At 38.3% G+C, this 22,777-nt stretch overlaps 1 protein-coding gene across 1 annotated transcript; it reads right to left on the bottom strand.

The window, feature by feature from the left end:
* Positions 1-1,324: 1,324 nt before the first annotated feature.
* CDS1 (CDP-diacylglycerol synthase 1) lies at positions 1,325-22,473 on the bottom strand. Its single transcript, XM_053976458.1, has 12 exons — positions 22,358-22,473; positions 19,322-19,418; positions 16,077-16,174; positions 15,635-15,774; positions 14,034-14,092; positions 11,618-11,700; positions 10,070-10,157; positions 8,949-9,017; positions 7,862-8,014; positions 7,153-7,272; positions 5,247-5,350; positions 1,325-4,087 (listed from the first exon to the last, which is right to left on the bottom strand). The coding sequence occupies exons 2-12, from the start codon at positions 19,376-19,378 to the stop codon at positions 3,958-3,960; spliced, it is 1,101 nt and encodes a 366-aa protein (XP_053832433.1). The 5' UTR covers positions 19,379-19,418; positions 22,358-22,473; the 3' UTR covers positions 1,325-3,957.
* Positions 22,474-22,777: the final 304 nt, after the last annotated feature.

Consider the following 22,777-nt stretch of genomic DNA (forward strand, 5'->3'; position numbering starts at 1 on the left):
CAGATAGCAGATTTCACTTCCTGCAATCAAAGAGCAGGGTCCCAACAGTAGAAGTGAAAATCCAGCCTCTTGCTCTGAAAACTGCATGCGACTAGCTCAAAACTCAAGCTCCTGCTGAGCTGGGGACAACTGGCCCAGTCACTTCACATGGGAGCAGCACCCGCTTGAGGAAGCAAATTGCTTCTATTGCACCTTGACACAGACAAGTGCAAGTCACTTGGTGGCAATTAAAGAGGGCCAAACCTTGACTTCCCTGTGAAAATATGTTGCCTTTACACAATCACTTGCAAAGGGCATGTGTATGCTAACAAAATCCTTATCATACCAATCTTTGTCACCTGTTCCTTTAGGGATCAAAACGTGTCCCTTTAATTCACCAAGGAACAAACATGAGTGTTGAGAAGTCAGGGTGAAGTATGCATCCAATGAACAAATCCCAATGCCTGTAGTACTCAGCTGTACATTAATGGAGGACTTGGGGTGCTGGGCTAATGGCTAGGCTCGATCATGTTGAGGGTATTTTCCGACCTAAATTTGGTGTGTGTTTATGGGTGACACATTCCTACCTGTTTCTGGCATCCTGTCAGATACAGGACTCACGCTAAAGTTCATGCAATTTGAAATTGCTAAACAAGGAACTGAATATCCATTTTATAATTGGGAAACTACTTGCAAGATAAAGGGAAATTTCAACTTAGGTAGTAGTACCAGCTAGACAAAAGGATTCTGTGTGAGTAACAGCCCCAAACATTATCTATCTAGCAGGAGAAAACTCACCGCTAATTTTCCCCTTGCTTTCCTCAGAAGACCATTAGGAAGCAGACACAGACCACAGGAAAGCTCTATGCTTATTCATAAGTTTCCTAAAACCCAAGGAGGTGCCCAGCACACATCCAGTTGGCTGAGGGTGAGTGTTTAACAGATATTACATTCTGTGTAATTTAGAAATAAGATGCATTTTTTTACCTGGCTTGTTTGAGGCTAGAGGAGGTGAAGGGCCTCAAATCCAAGACTTAAAAGGGAAGGAACAGTAAAGCAGGGAGAGGTAGCTGCCAGCTGCCACCCCATCAGCACCACAAATAGTGAATAGTGATAGGTCTATATCAGTATAGTTGGAGTGAGCACCTTTAGGAAAAGATGACAAGCTTGCATATCTTTGGACATGAGGCACATTGTACAATTTTCAGCAACAGATACGGATGGTCTGAAGTCTGGAGGGACAAAAGGTTGGAAATTAATAGCAGACTTTCTATTAAGTACACAAATGTAAGGAATCAAAGGAATATAAATTCTTGTTAAGAAAAATTCCACCCATGATACATGCTTTAGGAAATAAAAGACAGGAGGACTTCTGTCCCAATTTTATTTTTTTTACAACACCTGCTTCAATGAAAGATTGAAACAGTCAGACTAAAACTGACATTAAATGCTCATACCATTTACAATATTTACAGAATATACATTTTTCTTTTTTGGTCAGCAGGTAATTATAGACACTTGGGACAAAAGTGCAAGTGAAAAGAATCACTGGTGTAAAAAGTTAACTTCCTTGTTGATCGTGCTGCAATGCTTGAACTAACAGAAGTAGCCAGTGTGGTAAATTCTCTTTATAGTAACCAAGCATGGATGTCACTTCACAGTAACAGATCCTGCTAAGTCATATTTACACCAAGCCTAAACCAGAAGGAAGCTATTACTCTACCTAGAAAATTGATGAGTGAGTTCACAGGTGATCCCATCTTCATGTTAACACTGAAAAGCAGAATTGCAGTGTTGAATTTTCTATTGTGCACACAGACAGCAATTAATTTCAAATGCTCTGTTGTATTAAATACTAAAATATATTTTAACTTCCTTATTGTACATGCTATAAAATTACACTAAAAATTTCAAGTTTCTGAAGTAACAATTATCCTTTTACATATATAATCTCTATATAATTTTTAAATATTTAGATTTTTTTTTTAATACCCAGGATAAAGATATACTAGCTCCAGTATGGCTGCATTTTATCATAACATATATCAGAGTCCCATACATAACCAAAGCCTCATCTAGAAGCTAGTTTTGAAGATACTCTACTTTAGTTTCCTTCACATTTTCTCTTCCCTTCTTTTTAAATCACCTTTCCAAAGGTAGCTGTGATACCTTTTAACTTCAGGTTATGCTCTATCCGGAGTGAGGGCTGAACTTCAGTCCCCTCCAACTAATAAGCCAAGTTTGCAGAGCTGATGGACAAGCAGCTGGTGATGTTTTTCACCTCTTGGAGTGTTCCTTCAGTACAGTACTGCAATCTCCAAGTCAGACATAATTTAAATCCTGTCAATATTTGACATCAACAGGAATTACTTTAGAACTGGATTTTGTTGAATGTACAAGGGGCTGCCTTTCCATACACAAGCTGTACAAGTCCAGGTGCAAAACAGAACACACAGTGGTCTCAGCTACGTGCTGTTCAATATAAAGCAGTTTGAATTCTACTTATACATCTTATCATTCACCCAAGTGATTTTCTCCATGGTTGTATCCTCAAGTAGCACCAACCATTTAAATTTTAATCTTTAATATATATACATACATCTTCTAATAATTTATATACACACACATAGATACAGCATCTGTATGTGGAGAAACTTATTTACAGTTAGTTGGAAAAATGAAATTGTATCAATTTACAGTATATGAAAACAAAATTGGCATTTGTGCTTTCTGTTTGTACAGCAGTAATTTTTGTCATTTCAAAAAAAGGTCATATTTTTATTTGCATCAAGACATGTTACATGATGAAAAAAGTTGTAAAACAACTAGGATTGAGAATAATAGAGCATTAATTCTCCTCATATATCCCACTAAGTCTAGAGAATAGCTGCTTTCTATAAAAATTCTCCATTCAAACCCCTCTGTGGTTACCCAAGCTTGCTTGAGGATCTTCTTAATAAATAACACACAGCAGAAGAACCACGCATCCTATCTTGCACTGTGCACATTCATGAGATAAAAGTTTCTGCCTTCACTGAGTAACACACTTAAACCTCACTTTTTACTCAGGACCTCAAAGTGCTTTTAAAAGGAAAGAAATATCCCAATTCTACAAAGCAGTTAGGAGGCACAGGGAATAAGGCTTGAATTACTGTCTTCAGACAATGACCTGGCCATGGAAACTAGGGACTTAAGCTTTAGATTCTCCCTGATCTGTTTATTGGGCTGAATAATTCTGTTTGCTCAGGTAATCTCTACTCCTGGAGGTACACACTTGTGTATGATGTGTAATGTTAACAACAACAAAAAAAAGCAGCTCCACAGTCCAAACTATCCAACTGTATTTCAATGCCCAGCTGTATTTCCATGAATGTCCTTTTCTCTTGAAAGCATGAAATGGTTTAATAGGAAAGCTGTTAAATTAAAAACAGAGCTAGGTTTAATCTTCATAACAACTAAGTAAATACAGGTAGTATGATACAGCAGGCTTGAACTACTTCTTTGACCAGGCTAACAAGTGTTTTCTGGCCAATAATAATTTCAGCAACAGCCTATACAGAAGTTACTGCCTCCCTGATGTGTTTACACTTCATTAACCATTGGAGACCAAAAAGGTATTGCTAAGATATACAGCTTTAAATAATTCATTAGAAACTTAGAGTGAATTTCATAATTTTTTTTCTTAAATACAAAGACTGTTAGGCTGAGTGCTGAAGAACAACTGCTCCCATCCATCTCAGGAACTAAAATACACAGCATGTGTACCATTATTTTCTAAGCATTTGAATTATTTTAGGAGTAAGAAATCTTTAGTGTGCTAGTAGGAAGTCATAGCATACACATTCATTTCAGGAAATATTCACTTCTTCCAGACTAGAAACTACTCTTCCTTTAGCCATTATTGATGTGCATTTTTGCAATGTTTTTCCACAGGCTTCTGGTATATGGAGTTTTCTTCTAGTCCTCTGTTTTGACAAGCTACCCTCTTAGAGATGGCTGCAAAATCCCTTTTTCAACGAGGTGAGATTTCAGGGTTTTATACACACTTAATTGTTGTTCAGGCTGAAGTATCAACAGCTGTTTCAGTAATTTGCTGGGATTTGGACCCCTGTCAATGAAAAAAAGAATAAAATAATTTTTTTTTGTGACCTCAGCTCTAATGAGTCTTTTAGATTTTTTCTTGCTACCCAAGCAATGCCTTCCCTTTCTTGAGGACACCAATTACAGATTTCTCCCAGTCTGTCTCCTCAGGATGCACAGGCCAGCATACTCTTAGCTAAATATAAACAGAAACTAAAAAGCATTTCTATTTGCAGTCAAATGGGGATATTAAGAAGGCTTATGACAAGTAAGATTCCTTGATTCATCTTTTAACATTGTCATCAATTTTTTTATTAGCAGATCTTTATTTAGTATCTGTTGCCTGCCAGATAAGCTATGTACTACTGAACTAAATGGGAAATTGGCCAAATCAGTAAAGAAAACTGCAAATTAAACCAAGGTTTTCTAAATATCAGACTCGTTTTTAGCTAGCCACTTAAAATCTACTTCTAAGATGAACCAAATATAAGGCAAAGAATCTGTTGCTGATAAGGTATCTAATAATTATTTAACCATATGCATTTACGAAACTAAGGGCATGTCTTGATTTAGCCCCTTGAACCACCCCTGCCTCAGCAACTAAAATGTCTGTTTATAAGAGAATTGTGATTCCCATTATTTCATCTTGAAAGTGATGGTGTGGTTCAGGGAAGATGAGCAATATTTTAGGAAGTTGTCTCCTTTCTTGAACTATAGCATTTTCATATTTAACAGAAAATCCCAAGCCAAGAAACTGAGAAATATTGAAACTCATGGGAACAACTGTGGTCTCTCAAACCTACTTCCTTCTTTAGGAACCACACAGGGAAAGCTGCTCTGTGCAGTAGAGATGCTGCACAACCCTCCTGCCTGAAACCCCATCCTACACCTCTCTGTAATCAGTAAATTCTAGTAAAACTTCTGATAGGCTGCTACACAAAACTTTCTTGTATTTCAGGTACACAGGTTACCTTCAACAGCAGTCACAGAAACATTCAGGCATAGTTTGAACCTGACACAAATCCTAGGCAGGGACATTGTTTTCTTAATAGTCCTGTATTTGAAGTGACTGGATAAATCCTATTTAGCAACCTGCAATCTCTGCTATTCTAACATAACTCCTATGCATTCATTATGACACAGCTCCTGTGCATGCTTCTGTAGTTAATATTGTAACAAGTCCATACCTTATGAAACTGGTGATATAGACATGAACAAAAGTGGCCATCAAGTACTGGCAATCAAAGCGATCCATTATCCCACCATGCCCGGGGATTGTGTCTGCAAAATCCTTTTGGGTGTGAAGGACAAGAAGGGGAAAGAAGAAAAGAAAAGATGGTCAGTGGTTCCCATAAAACAGACATATGATGTTATCACTTGGCAGCAGCACGTTAGGGCTGCAAGTAAGCCATGGTTTCACTGCCTGGAGCCAAAAGTTAGCAAGAGGCTCCTTTGCTAAAAGAGTTTTTAACTGCAAAGGCAAGCCAAGGGGTGAGAAGAAAAAGAAGAGAAGCAGCAATTTGTCCACAGTTTGGCATAAGAGGACAGTAGTAGGTCAGGTGCAGGTATGCCAGTACTGAGAACACTTGTGTGCCTACACACACGTCATTTTGTAGCAAACCTCTTAAGCTGCTGGCTGTTGTTTCTTGCTTCTGCAGAATATCATTCTCCTCTTTAAGACCTTTTTTGCTTTATCCTCTACCATAGTTAAAAAACATAATATGTGCAAGCAATATAAATTTATCTAACAGAATAAAAAAAACATACTGTGAAAAAATGATCACTACTTAAATGATCACTTACTTAAAAAAAAAAACTATTTCTGATGCAAACAAAGCTTGATGCACTACCTTTGTGTTACCTAGCTTGACTATAGAACAGCTTTATCAATCAAAATCCCTTCAGACATCCTTTCTGTCAGCCACACTCACTCATGTCCTCTCTGAGTGAAAACCCTGACCTTAGTCATGTGGGGTTACTGCCAGCAGGTTTAACTAGTCCTGCCCGGTGTGGGGCAGGCATGGAGTGCACTGCCTTCAGCAGCAATTCCACAATATCCCTGACTTCTGACAGTCCTTAAGTCATCACTTTGGGGCCCAGAAGTTTTAAAATGAATCTACTTTTTAATGTTCTACTTTAAGCATAGAGTGCTGCTTTTCAGCAGCATTTTTTTCATCCCAAATTCCTTCTTCACACAAACAGTCTTTTGCTGTGTGACTGTACAAGAGTGCTGTGGCCAGCAAAGTGCTGGGCAAGCTGCTGGGATCAGCATGAGAAAGAGGGCTAAGTACAAGCACATGTACAGGAGTTCAGCACAAGCAGAGAGGTTTACACACTTCTGTGCAAAGCACATGCCAGCTTGGTGGACATACAGAACAACAACATGAACAACAACAAGCAAGAGGGTAAGAATTACAGCAGTCCTACCAAGACATAAAGAAGGTCGGGAGAAATTTGGGGCTGCCCTCTTGCCATACTCCTGCTGCCATTTAATACCAGCCAAGGACAGCATTGCCACAAGCGACAGCGCACACCTTGCAATAAACAGAGGGTAGCAGGTCATATAATTTGCCAGTACACACTCCTGTTACCAGGCAGATGTTTGGCAAAGGTAGCCAAACATCTCATGCTTTGGTGAGCCTGACACACCAGCATCTGCCTGTGACACCAACGCCACTGGTAAAAATCAGCCAGCCAAAATCTGAAGGGTAAACCACTGTCAGCACTTCTGAGGTGTCTACAGATTGCCCTTCATGTCAAGTATAATATCTCACATCTTGCTTGTCTAAACCACTTCTGCAGCATGATTTGGAAGAGCAATTATCATCCAAACTATGTAACCAAATTATCCTTAGATTTCCAGCATTGAAGTCACATGCTGACTAGGCAAAGTTTGAAGAATATCACGCACACACACACATCTGATAAAACTAAGTCCTGCTTCTGATACTAAAAACCAGCCAAAACATTGTTGCAACTTAGTAGAAACATAACTACAATGAAGGATTTAAAAAACTTTTAACTCCTAACCCACCAATTTATCTAATCCAAAAACAAAAGAAAGCTTAGAGACTTGCAGGATTCATTACCTACCTTGATTTTGAATGCTCTTTTAAATCCACTAGCAAAGAATCCTCCAAATGGCCCAATTAATGAGGCAAATGTTGACAGTGCAAAGCTGTGCATCTGAAAGGGGTACATATTCACCGTTTCCTACAAGAAAAATAATTAACACTGTGTTTCAATACATTTGATTGTAGGCATTTTTAGCTTACATATTTAAAGAGTTTGGAGAGTACATTACACGTAACTATTGCTGGTAGTACTTTTTCACACAGCCTGGAAGTAATGGCACTAGCACACAGGATTCTGTGTAGTGAAAAGAGTAAAATGCCAATCCTAACAGCAGTTACACACTAGCTGAAAAGAGAATGAAGTTCTACAGGCTTACTTCAGCTTGCAAATAATTCAGGCCATAACAAACCTTTGTCCACTTCCCACAAAAAATTCAAAGGCTGCTCTTCAAAAATAAGTTTGCAAAATGCTTAAGTGGCATCCACATGCAGCACGAAGAGAACACAGCCCTCAAGAACACAGGCAGGTTCCCTCAGGTGACTCCAGAGGTGATTCTGATTGGGTGACCACATCCCCTATATGAGCTATGGAGGGCTCATAGTATTGATTCAGTTCTTAAGGTTAAGCTTTACCAGCATTCAGATACCCTTCTAAAATGATTTGGAAACCCATTTAAGCTGGGAAGCATTATTTGATTTTTAACCAAAGCCTGTTTTTTTTCTCTTACCCATCCCAACACAGCCTGAAACAATGGTGGCACAGAGTACTTCTTCATTTGGAAGAGCTCTGAAGGTTCACACTCTGTCACAAATCTGTTGGTTTCACTGTTGTATTCCACAGGGCAGACAAAGTATTGATGTTGAGCCAAAAAATAGGAAAACTGAAAAGCAAAACAAGAACTCCTAAAATTAGGCATTTGTTATTGCACTCAAAAAACATAGTAAATGGCTTTATCAGCACAACCTCAGGGTAATAAAAATCTTTCCAATAAACACAGAATGGAGAAAAATCAGCCTGCTTAAACTAGAGAATGCCTCAATAAAGGCAGATGTTCCATGAGCTTAGTGATGATTTCCCAAATTATTTTCCTTTTTCTATCTCTCAGATTTCTATGTAGTTATCTTCTGCATTATAAAATCAGAGAATGTCATCCACTCATAATTTTTTTGCAGTCCACTTATCCATTAAAACTTGAATATCTCCTCTACTATGTTTGGCTGTTATGAGTTCTGCTGAACTTAGTGACAAATTACTTATCACAACAATTATGCTGGTATTATCATCTGTGCATATCATTTGAGTAAATTGTTTTCCAGGAGAAATATCATTATAAAGCATGTAAGAGAGAAAGACTACTTCACAGGCATAAATAATGCTATTGATAAACTTCAATTTCAAAATAGGGATGCAACTAATAGATAAAATTATTCCAGACACTGTAACAGAAATGGCAGAAAATGGTCAATATCATCTCTTCAGTAGAAGTTAAAACCTTGCCTACCCTTTCCAGCTAGTTATGAATTGGCAGAATTCTCTAGGCAAAAAAAACACCCTAACCCTGAGGCTTTCAGGAGTTTGAGATAAAATTAGTGATAAATTTGGTTATTTCAAGTAAAAATATGAAGACTGATTCTATACAAGGAAATTCCCATGTGCCTGGAAGTGTTCAAAGACCAGGTTAGATGGGCTCTGAGCAATCTAGGGTAGTGGAAGGTATTTCTGTCCATGGAAGGGGAATTGTAATGAGATGATCTTAAAGGTCCCTTCCAAACACGACCATTCATTGGTTCTATAAGTGTCCTGTGCTTACTTACAATAAATCCAAATACAACAGTGGAAAAGAAGCCTCCAATGAACCCTTCCCAGGTCTTCTTGGGAGACAGCTAGGCACAAAAGAGATAGTGTTAGTCCATCAGTTAAACCATTGCACCCTTTTTTACTGTATTTCTTGATCTTGTTTGTGAAATTAACCTCTTACTTTGCTTTTCAAAGGTTTGTGTGAAATACTGAATATCAGCAGCTGCAGCCACTGAATGTGATAAATAGAAGAGTATGGCCACAACCTGTTCCAGGCAAGGTGGGGAAAAGCCACACTTTGGTGGGTGCCAGTGGCCAGTTTGAGGGAAGGGAGAGTTCCCATCCCATCTGCTGTTGCTGTCTGGAGGTTGCTGCTGGCCTCTGGCTGCATCTGACCCAGATTAAGCAGCTGAACTCCCGTCAAGCAAAAGACTGGGAGACCTGCATGATCACACCTCAGCTCTGTTGGAGAGCTCTGCAAGCAAGTGCCCATTTAGACAGTGCCAGAAACCTGTGTGTGACACAACCACTGCTGGGGATGCCCCTCAGGAGGGACCAGCTTTCTGTAGACAGACTGGATAACTAATACAGCAAATAACTAGAGAGACCAGTGTGCCAAGCTGTCACCAAATCCTATCACATTTTCAATTTAAGAGCATTTAAGTATCAGAACCAACTAAATCCTCGAAAGTTAACATGGCGACATCATGAAAATAATTCATGGCTTTCTGTGGGGTCTTGCATATTCTACCAGAATAGGAAGATTCATGCTTGAGCCCTTCTCAGTCAACAAGAAGAGCAGGTATATATGACCTAGTGGCTTATTTCAAAAAAGTTTCTGTTCAGTAAGTATGCAGCCAAACCTGCATCTGAAATTCAAAAATAATGCAATTATAAATGATGATGCAATAGGCTCAATCTGTATTATCCTGTAATGCCAATATCACATTCACATTAATCCCAGTTTCCCATATACAAATTTTCAAGAACAGGATAGTCAGTTTGGGCTTTTTTAGCAAAGATGTGAATCATGCAGTACAGTGTAAAGTATTTTTTTCCATTAACATGTTTTTGAACAAGTAACAAAATGGATATAAATTATAAAAGCTTGTTAGCAAGGAAGTGGCTAAGCACCTACCTTAATTAATGGAGTTCTGCCAAAGAAGAATCCAAAAATATAAGCGGTAATGTCATTGCATATAACACTTGAAATTGGAACTAGAAACCTAGAGAAAGACATTAAAAGTTTCACAGAGAAAAACTGCCTGAACCTAAACACCAGACAAAAACTGAAAGAGCCAGATTTCTTTCTGGGAAATTTTTCTGCAGTATTTGGAAGGAATTATGTCTCAATGTGTTCGCGTTGTTCCCCCATGAAAACCACACTTAGCTATACTGGTTTTAGTCTTCAGGCAAACTAGATCATAACAGATTCATGTTAGTTCAAGTTAAAGTGTTATTTTGGTGCATGAGCTTAAAACATGAACAGGCTGGCTTTTTCCTATGAGGCTTAAAGACTGGTACCACAGGTAAGAGGAAATCAAAAGTTATAAACATGTTAATGTTTTTGGTAATATCAAAACAAGCAAATTACTCAAAAAGTTTAAATGACAGCTAAATTTTTAAAAAATAGCTTTCCTTATTTTTTCCCCCCTCTCGTCAATTTGGACCAGCTTTTTAAGTACTCTTTGCATGCAGACTGCATCTGAAGTTGTTATGCAAGTCTATTAAGCTCTGTTTTTTTTCCCCTCCTTTTCAAAGCAGCGATGTATTAATAAGCTAAAAGTCATACTTTTTGATCTCCTGCTGAATTGTCTAGCAAGAGTGGCAATAAGAAATAGTAGGCTAGCAAAGCAACTAGGTTCAGTTTTTGACACATGAACATAATCACTATGAAAAGTATTTGTATATAGAAACTTTGTCAAAGGCTTTGGGCTTTCTTTCTGACTGTAAGTGTGCCTTGTCTGCAATAATCTCTACAGATGTACATATATCAGGAAGAGGAGAACATACAGCATTATGTCCTTGGAAGAACACAAACCATCTTCCACATGCTTCTTCCTTCTTTCTCAACTTGAAATTTACCTTGTCCCTGAAGAAGGGGTAGGAAAACACACCCGCTTTCTGAGGAGTGGCTTTACATAATCAAGTTTAACTGCATTGCCAAAATTTAATGTATTACTGAAAATGGGGCACAAATGTTGCCCAACCATAACCAAGATTAAAACTCTTAAAATATTTTAAGTACTCTGAATTTATTTGTACAGGACAGGCTACAGGGAACATGGCCAGATTGGGGACTTCAAATTAAATGTTCCAACTTCAGTAGCTCTGAGCAACTCGAAGCTCCCAAGTAATTGCAAAAGAATTGCTGGATATTCATTGTTTCTGTGGAAACTATTTGACCTAGCATGCAATCAATCCTATTCCCCGCAAGTAAATGAAGTGATTGTTCAAAACTATCAGACTCGTTTCTGTCAATCTTGAGAAAGAGGTTTCTGCTTCCTCTCCTGTATGCTTTACCTCCACTCCCAACTCCTCTGATTTCCCTTCCAATTAGACATTAATACTCCTATAATTTGTCCTGCTTAACTGTTCCCACAATTATTCCCTAACCAGATCTATGCAAAAGAACCAACCTTTCAATACAATAGAGGTACAAATCAGTTTGTTACTGTCCCCTTACCAGATCATGCCTTCAAAGAGATTTTGGATGACAAGATGAGATTGAGTTACAGTGATCAGCAAAGTGACATGAGTCCATGCGAACTGTTAACAATGCAACAACACAACAGTTAGTGAAAACACCGACCCATAGACCTCCATAAATCCTGGCACATCAGCTACAGGAGCTACTGAGGAGCTCCCTGGGAAGACCAGTTCTAGTGATAATGCAAGAGATGTGTGCATACAGTATATCACAAGTGAGCTGGCTTTCTGAAGCAAGTTCTGAAACTTCAGCAGGTCTCTTCATCACTTACCTCCACCCAGAATTTTTTAACATGCAGTTTTAACACCTGATTTAATAAGACATACACCTCTGGCATGAAAGCAGCAAAGAAGTTTGAGCAATGTGATATCCTGTATATACATATAACAGACATGTTAGAACTGTAACAATAAAATGGCAAGGAACTACTCATGAAAGAGTACTGTTACACATATGTGGATCTCACTCATAACAGAATACACTTATGAAACATGAAAATTCCCAGGATTGGCAAAAAATGAAGTGTTTGTTTTTAAGGGCATGGTCATTTAAACAATCATTTAGTTCAGTACAACTGTATGTACTTGGTGTTTAATCTGTAGAGCCAGTGTACAATAAAGTGGTTTCCTAACAGGTTACCAGTAAAGATTCTGCAATAAATTTTCTTTTCCAAACACTTTTAAATCAAGAACTGGTAGTTTTCTCATGATATACCAAACTTAAGCACTCTAAATGTCTGAGCCATTTACACTCAAAATATCCTACTTCTTTAATTCTCTTATCACATGTGTTTACATATGGCAGCCAGACTCTACTTCCAGACAGGACAACTTGAGAAGCCTTAAAAAGTGTGTGGGGAGGGGTAGGTAGGGTGGGGGTGGGGGGGAGGCTACAAGAAATTACAGAAGGTTACTGGAAAGATTACCTGCTGGTTAATTAACGCAGCTCTGCAGCAAAGTTTTTAGTGTTCCTACAGTGACATTGGAACACCACCTAAACCCAAATGCCTACGCTACTAGAATAATGGAGCTGTTTGGTTGGAAAGGACCTTAAAGATCACATAGTTCCAATCTCCTCACCACAGGCAGGGACACCTTCCACTACATCGGGTTGCTCAGGGCCCCATCCAGCTTGGCTTTGGACACTTCCAGGGATGGGATAGACTCTCCTTTTCCTCCTAAACACTGTGTTGCCACACAGTAGATATATAGCTTCATTCCTTTTTGTTACAATTCCTGGGTAGCCACATTTTCATGTTTTCTGGGAAGACGCCAAGTCATGTAACTGACACTACACATTTTCACCTTCTTTCCAGAAGACGAAAAAGGAAAAAAATCATGGCAAGTTAATATATTTAGGTTGTGCCAATCTGAAGATGAGGAAGGTTTTTTTTTTTTTCAGATTAGAAGAGAAAGGCTAAAAAAACTGCATCTCACTGTCAGGTAAACTCTCCTACAAACAGGGTATATTATTTTGAGTAAAAAATTATTTTACATGTTATTATAAGGCTCAGTTAAGTCCTGGTCTAGAACTGGGGGTCCTCAATGGTAAAATGCTACCTAAAGCAGTGCAGAAACAGAAGGGTTAACTGCATTACCAGAGCTTTAGGAAATCTTTAAATTGTGCAATGCCCTGATTGCTCAAGTTCTTTCAAGACAGGATTTGTACTGCACTGCTGTTTCCCTGTGATTTCTAATCATTCCTACATAGATGTGGGAGGTGGGGCGTTGTCAGTGGGGTGTTTGCTTTGGTTTTAACCTGTAATGTTACAGAATTAGTTTTCAATGTATAAGATACACATAAGAAAAAGGTTCATGCTGTTGCTTAGCTACTATGTTGACAATTAGGTGGACAAATATGAGAGATGAGAATGCTGGTTTCTTTTAATACATCAATGATCTATTGAGACACTGCAGAGCAAAAGACCAGAACAGCTGTGAAATGTCACAGAATAAATATTTCACATAGGGGTTAAGATCAAGACCCTTCATGGTACTTCAGTGGGGCCTCTAGAAAGCAACATTTGACTCACAAGAACCATTTTCCACACAATGCTGTACTGTTTGGCTTCAGACCCGTCAGGGAGATGCATCCCCCTTCTCCAACAACCTCTTTCATATCAGCCTGTCACTAAGGGAAACATATCATGTTGGACATGCACAAGGCCTCACCAAGGACAGCTTGTACTGACCGAGTGGCCACATCCTGGGATATAACAATCATCGTCTGGAAGGTGAACAGATACAGTCCAGCATGACTTGATTTCATGCTACTCTCAATTTAAGTACACTTTCCACACCGCTCTTCTGAACTATTTTATGAGCATGTGGACATGACTGTTTCTAGTGGCATTCGTAACGTGAATGAGCACAGCAAAGTGGGTAATACACACCATGTAAAACTGCAGACGATAATGTTTCTTCACTAAACTCAAAACAAACATGCAGAATCCTGTAAAACAAAGCAAGTGCAGTTTGTACCATCTTATATTTAATGACACTGAACCGTGATATACCAGTTTGAAGCAGTTTTTAATCCCTCTGCTGCTAGAAGTGTTGGCTTATATTCAAAGAACATATAGAGTTATTCTCATACAAGACTATCATTCAGTTAACATAGTAAAGAACTATGCTTTAGCTAGCATCAGTAAAGAACATCCATAGTAAACCATCAGTAAAGAACAACCCTCTAGGCACACACAAGGTCACATTGTGGACATCAAGTTTTAGCCAACATTAGAGTGATGATCTCTTTTAAAAACCACTTGAAAGCCAGATCAACAAACTAGTTTTGAATAATTAACAGAAATAAATGAAAGGAAAAGACCAACTTGCCCCTTTCCCCCAGACAGGCATATGACTGCAGGCGATGCAAGTGTGAAGCACAGATGTTTGAGAATTCAGTTGACCAAAAAGAATGGTGGCTGAGTGCTCCATCTCTCCTATGGCAACTTCCTGCACCAACAGGGTGCCAGAGGCCCTCAAAAGACCCTGAATCCTGGGGATAGCCCCTAAGTGACCTCACAATGCCAACGCCAGGGGGCTCTGCTATGCTCTGCCTCCTCCTTTTGCTCATGCTTGGCTTGTCTCATGTCTCCCCTCACCGACTCACAAGGCATTATTTAAGCTAGTTTCCCCAAGCCAAAGCCAGTTGAAAAAGGTCAAGTTCTGCAAAGCTGGTTTCAAGTTTGTGATCTAAGCACTGAGCAGAATTTCTATTTGGTTTAAGAAAAAAAAAAAAAAAAACAACAACAAAAGAAAAACTGACAGATCATCACAAAGATCAGATTTCTCAGTATACTTTAGAAATATTTGTAGCATAGCAGGCCCCTGTCCCTTAGACCAATCTGAGTCTTCGGCTAATTTAATGCTACACTGCATTGCTGAAAAAACATATTTTCACATTCACAAAGCAATACCCCAAAAAAGTACCAACTTGTGTCTCATGTTCCTAGAAAAAAAGCCTTTTTAAAAGTTTTTATTTGGACAGGGAGGAAATTTTTCCATGAGGAAAGTATCTGAATATCTTGCAGACAAAATTAAGACTCAGGCATTTTGACTAATCAGTTAGAAAATATATTAGTAAATCCTATTACTGGAGACCTAGGAGAACACTTACACAGTAAAGAATCAACCCAGTACAGCAATTACACACAGAAGTAATCTCTACAGCCTGCCAAAATAGCACCAGTTCTTCAGCAATCAAAATTAATGCTTGCCAACCTATTTTGAGCACTATTATCTCAACTGTCTCAAGATCATCCCCTTGTTTAGGCTGCTTTCTTCTTCTCAGTGAATGCAAAATTTGTACTCATCTTTTCACAGGAAAAGCGTTCAATTTCCTCAAGTATTAAGAGGAAAAAGAAACTGGAAGTGCATAATGTTGGGGAACAACTAATATTTTAAATTATTATGGGGAAAAATTAATATTTTTGAAATTAAATGAGTAAATGCAGCACTAAGTTCTTTCATTTTTGTGATTTCCTGCACTTACCTGTTAAATAGAGTGCAAAAGATATAAATCTGTGGTAACGAATGAGGAATTGCAGCTGTTCTCTTCTTTGCACAAATGTAGCAAAGTAATCAGCTACAGTCTCTCCATAGAAGAAGTAGTTCACACACAGCAAAAAGTACCTGCAATATGCAACATCTAACAGTTATTTTAATAAGACAGTATCTGTTAAATGCGATTCTTAAAAACAAAACAAACAAACAAGGATTTATTTATAACAAGTTAAAAAAATAAGTATTAAAATGCCAACTGATTTGTCCAAGTTCACAGGGGGAATACAACTGCAAAATTCTGTATTAGAGACATAAGTCAAGTTTTATGTCTGCATATGACCCACAAAGCTGTCATTCCACCAAAACAGGTGAGGAAGGAGATGATTTAAGTATCACATCCTGGCTTATTGATGTTCTGGGTTGCTACTCACCAGCTGAGGGATCTAAACCATGGTAAATCATATGAGTGGTAGACTCTGTAACCAATAGTAATGATTTCATGGTAACACTTCACTTGGATGCTTAAGACCTAAAATAAAAGAAATAAAAAACTTTGTAGATATGCTGCAGTTGTTTCTTACAGGCAGTAAGGAGCACTGCCGCCTGCATTAAGGGAAAACATTCTGAAGTCAAATTACACTCAGAAAACAGCTTCAAATCAAATCCAAGGAAAAACTAAGCTCCATTTAAAACTTTAAAAAATCTCCAAAGCACTGTACATGAAGGAAAAAAAACCTACATTGGGCTAGCTTCAAGAATATACTTGTGAAACAAGAGAAGGCTCCTGATCTTTCTGCATTAAAACAGCTTGATAGCAGCAGGTCAGAAGTATCTCCTGTAAAGAAAACTCTCTTATTTCTTTTGGCTAAGTTTTACCTTTACATTTAATTCTAGAAATATTTTCTGGGCCCAATGGAAAAAAACTAGCTGTGCAACACAGGACACCTAGGTATTTCACTTGCAAGCATCTCATTAAGGGCAATTAGCCTTTATGATTAGACACAAAGCTCATCTAACTCGGGTCTGAATGTCACACCCTCCCACGCCTTCATTTTGTTTTGCTGACCTCACTGCTTCCCTGTGTTGCCGGCCTCACAGGGCCTCTGGGTTTCAAAGGACTCTGCCACGTCTGTCCAATCCGCAGCATCTCAGCGGATCACCCTATCCAGACACATGGAATTGCCAAATTCAATCCACAGGTAATGCCGTGCAGGGGCCGGAGCACGAACCTGCCCGCGCAGCTGGCACGTGTCAGCACGCAGGGCTTCGCAGCACCCCTTTACCGCCTGTGCGCATCAGTGCATTTCATCTTGCTCAACCCATGAATGCAGATTCAAAGTCTACACCACCTCAGTGAATTCATTTTGAAGTTCCCCTATCTTGTGCTCTTTCTTCTGCTTGGCCAGCCTTACAAAACTTAAATGCTACTACAGGCAAGAGCAGCATTACAGGACTGCACTTTACAGCGGAACAGGGCACCATGGGTCCAAGCCTGTTACCCAAGTAGCCAGTAAATGCAGAACATACATCCCAGCTCTTTAGAGCAGTCTCGGATCTTGTCCTTCAAAGCTCACTGGATTACTCTTCCTACAAGTCTCTGAGCATTTTCAGTCCCAGTATTGAGATTTGGTTTTAACATGACAACTGTTATATAAATACAAGCTATTTTATTCCAGTCAAATTAAATAATTCATGAGCAAGACTGTTTTTTCCCTCCATTCTCCTTTTATGTAGTCTCAAATATCAACTTAATTACCAGCTCATTATAATAGAAGACAGACTTTTTGCTTCATGGCACAAAAGAGAAACTCAATTACAATTCTCTACTAACTTTGATTAATTTTTGGTTCATGTCTTAACAGCTTGCCCATGAATACACAAAATCACCCTGCAAATTAATTTGTTCCTTTTCGTTCATAATCATAATTCTCAAATGTAACTGACAACTAAAGGAAGGATGGAAGGGAAAAAATAAATCTTTTTACAACAACCTGCTCTTTAAAAGGGCTTTTTTTTTGTTGTTTTTTTTACACACAGAAAAGAAAATCCTCCATGAACAAGACAATGAATTAGTAGTTTGTTATGTCATTCATCTGAAAACAGGAAATATTAACAGACTAATTCAGGTGTAGAAACTGTAATGCAGACCATAATGATGGTGAAATAGCATTCCAGTCTCTCAAGACACTAGATTTTATGACCTTTGGAAGAAGGAGCAGGTGACTCAGAATGACTACAATGATGTTGTGAGGTTATGCAGGAAGAAAAGTAGAAGGGCCAAAGCCCAATGAGAACTTAATCTGGCTATTGCCATAAAAGACAATAAAAAACACCTCTATAAAGACATCAGAAGCAAAAGTAGGGCTAAGGAGAAGCTCCATCCTTTGTTGGATGCAGGAGAAAACACATGACAAAGAATGAGGAACAAGCTGAGGTCATTAATGCTTTCTTTGCCTCTTTAATGGTAAGACCAGTTGTTGAGCTTGTTACCCTGTCCCCTGCGCTAGGAGACAGGGGTTGATCTCTTCTCCTAGGCAACAAATTAAAAAATTACCTCAGTTTAGATGGAAGCAGAGGTTTAGATTGGATATTAACAAAAATTTCTTCACCAAAAGGGCTGTCAAGCATTGCAAGATGCTGTCCAGGGCAGTGGTTGAATCACAATCCCTGCAGATATTTAAAGGATGTGTAGATGAGGCACTTGGGGACATGGTTTAGTGGTAGACTTGGCAATGCTGGGTTAACAGTTCAACTCAATTATTTTAAAGGTATTTTCCAACCTAAATGTTTTTAGAAATACAATCCTAAAATTGCCTCATAGGAGACCAAGAAAAAGGTTTTAAAATTTTGATACCTGAACAAACTTTAGAGTCAAAAATACAAGCAGTTACCTAGAAGAACCAATTTCAGCAGATTAAAAGCTAAATTCCTGTCTGTTCCTTGCTAAGACTGGGAAAGATAGTTAAACCATCATTCCATAAAAATACCAGCAATTAAAATGGTGCAAAGAAGCAGTAAAGATTGACCTGCTATATAGCATGTATGAAGATTATTTTAACTTTTTTATTGTTATCCTCACCAGTATTTCACTTCATGACCTAAAAATGGACTTTGTCTGTACCTCAGAAAGGGCTCTAGCTCTAACTTAGAGATAAATGCAAGGCCAAAATGAAGCCTCATAGAGAAATATAGAATTAAAGGAGCATGTCTGAGGAAAGCCTTTCAGCACCAGTTGCAGACAGGAGGCCAGGGCTGCCTGCTTTCCTTAGCCTCAAAATTGCACCTGTCTTAATTTTTTGTTTTTAGATTTTTTCTGTTATTAGTGGGTCTGGAGTTTTTCTTGAATTGTTTTTGGTCTGATCTTTGTTTGTTGGCTTTCAAAAACAAACCTCAACATGCAACAGTAGGTGATACAAACTAGCAAGGCAACAGCAATTGAACTTCCTGGAGCTACTTTAATTCCTTAAAAAAAAAAAAAAACAAACCAGTATATAAGAAATCCTTAATCTGTAAGGTTCAGTTTTGAATCCCTCAAGTGTTTTTCAGAAGTATTTGCATTTACAGAAATAAAAGACAAAAGCTCTGAATTTTCCATGCAGTTTCCTTTCAGCTTAGGCATGATGAATGAAGAGATCAAATAACTCTTGCACAGAAGAATGCATTTAAATACACTTACCAGGAGCATCAGCATAAATGATCCCAGATATATAATCAGAAAAAAACCAGAAATCATAGCTAGAGAAAGAATTCCACGAATCCACCAATTTTTCCACCTATTAAAAAAAAAAAAAGCAAGCAGTTATAAATGAAAATGAATTCTATTTCCTCTGCTAACTAGAGATTAAACTATACTAGAAACAGTGAGAAAAGCAAAAGTTTTTGTGTTTAATCAATGCATAGCAAGAAACACAGAATGAAGCAACTATCCAACTGCACAGTAAAAGAAATTAAAGTTGGACACCTTTCTTCTTCCTGTGTGCTGCCTCAACCCTGCCAAATGTAATTTGCAATGAATTGGTACAATCCCATATTGAAGCTGCTGTGAAAATACATCAGGACCCTCATAAAGCATCACGTCAGCTGCAAGACTGATGGGGGCCCAGACATGCAAAGGCTGGCATATGCAAGAAAGGGTGCAAGGTAAAAAGCAAGTGATTGCTTGAGGAGTAACAGACACACAACAAAACCTCCGAACAAGTGACCACCAACTTTCTACAGCAAAGTAGCTCTTTTGCCAAGTAGAAAGCTATCTATTGGAACCAGTCCAATGCTTTTGTGAGCACTAGAACTAGGACAGGAGAATATGTGACAGTTGGGGTTGATGGGTCAAACTAGCTGTACTCTTTTGTCCTTGTAGACCTTGACAGCTACTAGTGGCTACCTAAGGAAAACAGAATAAAAATTTCTGTTACTACAGAGTCATAGAATCATTTGAGCCGGAAAAACATTTAAGATAGTTGAGTACAACTGTTAGCCTAGCACTGCCAAGTCCATCACTAAATCACGTCCCTGACTGCCACATCACCATCCAGGGATGGTGATTGCACCAGTTCCCCAGGCAGCTTGTTCCAATGTTTGACCTTTTTCCTAAATTAAACCTCTTCCAAACCTCTTTCCTAAATTAAATTTTTGTAACATCCAACCTAAACGTCCTTTGGCACAATTTGAGGCCATTTCCTCTAAACTTCTGCTGAAGCCATTAATCACAAGCTACTGCTAAACACAAAGCCCCCTACTATAGCCTGAAGACCTTCTTCCTAATGTTTTGTTTTGCATCAGTCTTGTGTCTCACTGCTTCATAAGGAGAAACACCTGGTTCAGTGTTAGTTTCGAATCAGACTCCAGTTCCAATGTAAACTTCAATAATTTGATTTTCTAGAATATGACTCATTAACAGGTTAATGGCAGCTACAGCCACTAATTGGATTTGCCTTAAGTATCAGAATAGAGGCAGAAGAGGCTTTATCACAACATGTTTCATGCTGCTCTATGATATGGGATACACAGTAGCAACTTGGCCCTGGTGGCATATCCATAGTGAGCAAACCTCCTCCAGAAGAATTCAGCTTCCTTTATGAGTAATGTTAAAATACCACACGTTATCTTGGGGATGTTGGCAAGCACAGCACTGGAAAGACAACTTCAGTAAGACAAGAAGCTCCAGAATTTAGGAAGCCACTTGGCAAGTTTATTGTATGCTAACTCTCTGCTAGAAAGTTATAGATACTATTTCTTTCAAAGGTCAAATACAAGGAGTTTCCATATTTCTGAAAGTTACAGTGCAACCCACTCATGTTTCACATGATGAACAATGACTCTGCTGGGATTGCTGGCTACTGAACTGGCAAGTAATTTCAACTCCAGCATTCATAAAGCACCAAGAACGTAATTTTTCATTCAAAGCATCCTTTGTGCAAACACTCCAATAAAGAATTTCAAGCCCGTGAAACAGGAAAGGTTTTAGCTGCATCTCTTAGTTGTAGGCTTTAAGGTATCACCATGCCCTTTGGAACAAGTCTGGAGACCTAAGATTTACACATTTAACACAATGACAGAACTCTGAAACAGACACTCCTTGCAGTGTGATGGCAATAGAGAATATCACATTCTGCTCACAGCTGGTGCAGTTTAGAAACACGCTTTTTAAAACCTGAAACATGACATCTGCTTATAGCTCATGGACATAACATAAACGGACAACAGATCAGAAAATGAACAAGGCAAAAAACTCATTTCACAGTGCTATTGGAAATATCTGCTGGAGAGCAATTTTTTACAAGGATTTGGAAGGTTTTTAATTATAGTCTGGATTAGAGATCCTTCTTTTGACTGTTGCAAGACCTAAGTTGCTTCTAAAATATACACTGCATATTGCTTGACTTGTTATATTGAGCATAACATATACATGACACCCATATTCATTTTAGTAGGTAGTTTTTTGGTATCTATCATCTAAATACTCTTACATTGCATCAGTGAAAAAAAACTTGCTTGCCCCAAAAACATTTGACTGATCAGGTATTGTAAAGGGACTGCATAAAAATTATACAAGGAACTTTATCTGACAGCCTTCATGAATATGCAGGTCCACACAACTATCTGTCTATCTGTACACATACACATCCCCTCACATTTGTTGGCCATCAAGATCCTGGGAAGATGGAGGTAGAAACTTAAGTTTGAAAAGAAACAGCAGGGGGAAAAAAAGCATTACTTTAAAAAGTATGGACATATCAGCTATGATGTATTTAACTGTACAGCAAATTATTTAGAAGTGGAAATGTCACAAAAATACAGCAAACTTTATCTCTAGAATTTACACATCTTTTCATTCATAAGCCAATCCCCCTCTCAATCTTGGAGGTAGGATATCAATTTATTACAACCTCCAGAAATAATCATTCTGTAATTCAAACTCTTTAGGCCATGTTATTGCAATGCTCTGACTCAGAAGATATTTATGTAAACTGTGTTCACTTAGAAAAGCATGCAATGGGTAAACACAGGTGTATGCAAAAAATATTCCACTGAAGGGACTATCAAAGCATAAATAAATCAGTAATATCCAGCAACAATTTATCCTTGAAATTTTCACATTTACCATATGAAACTTAAAACTGCAGTACAATTTGTAAGAATAAAAACTGCAACATAATTTATATGAATTTTAGCCACCAGCTGTTAAATTTGAGATCTCTTTCTTTCACTCTACCTGGCAGATAAGCCTGACAAAGCCCTCTTGAGGATTTCTGGAGTGCTGTCGGTTGGTGGAGGAACATCAGGAATATCCAAATCACTCCTAAGGTCCACCTCATGAAGTCTTTCTTCCAAATCCACTTCCTATCACAAAAAGAAAAATAAAACTATCAGAAAACTCAATACAGAATGAAAGATTATCAGATATTTTGCCAGAAAACAGTATTCTGAGTTAAACATTCATTTAAGAACCAATAATATCTGCATTACCTTCTAAAAGACAGCAATGGTGTACTAGTGAAACTGTAGATGTTGGAGGAGACAAATGCATGCCAGTAAATCTTTATAGGAAGGCCTGTACTTGGATATTGTCACATTACCTGCTGTAGTCAAGAAACTTCCCATTCTAGGCATCACTTTTTCATGGATATATGTT

This window comes from Vidua macroura, chromosome 4 (genome assembly GCF_024509145.1).
Source record: "Vidua macroura isolate BioBank_ID:100142 chromosome 4, ASM2450914v1, whole genome shotgun sequence".
Lineage (NCBI taxonomy): Eukaryota > Metazoa > Chordata > Aves > Passeriformes > Viduidae > Vidua > Vidua macroura.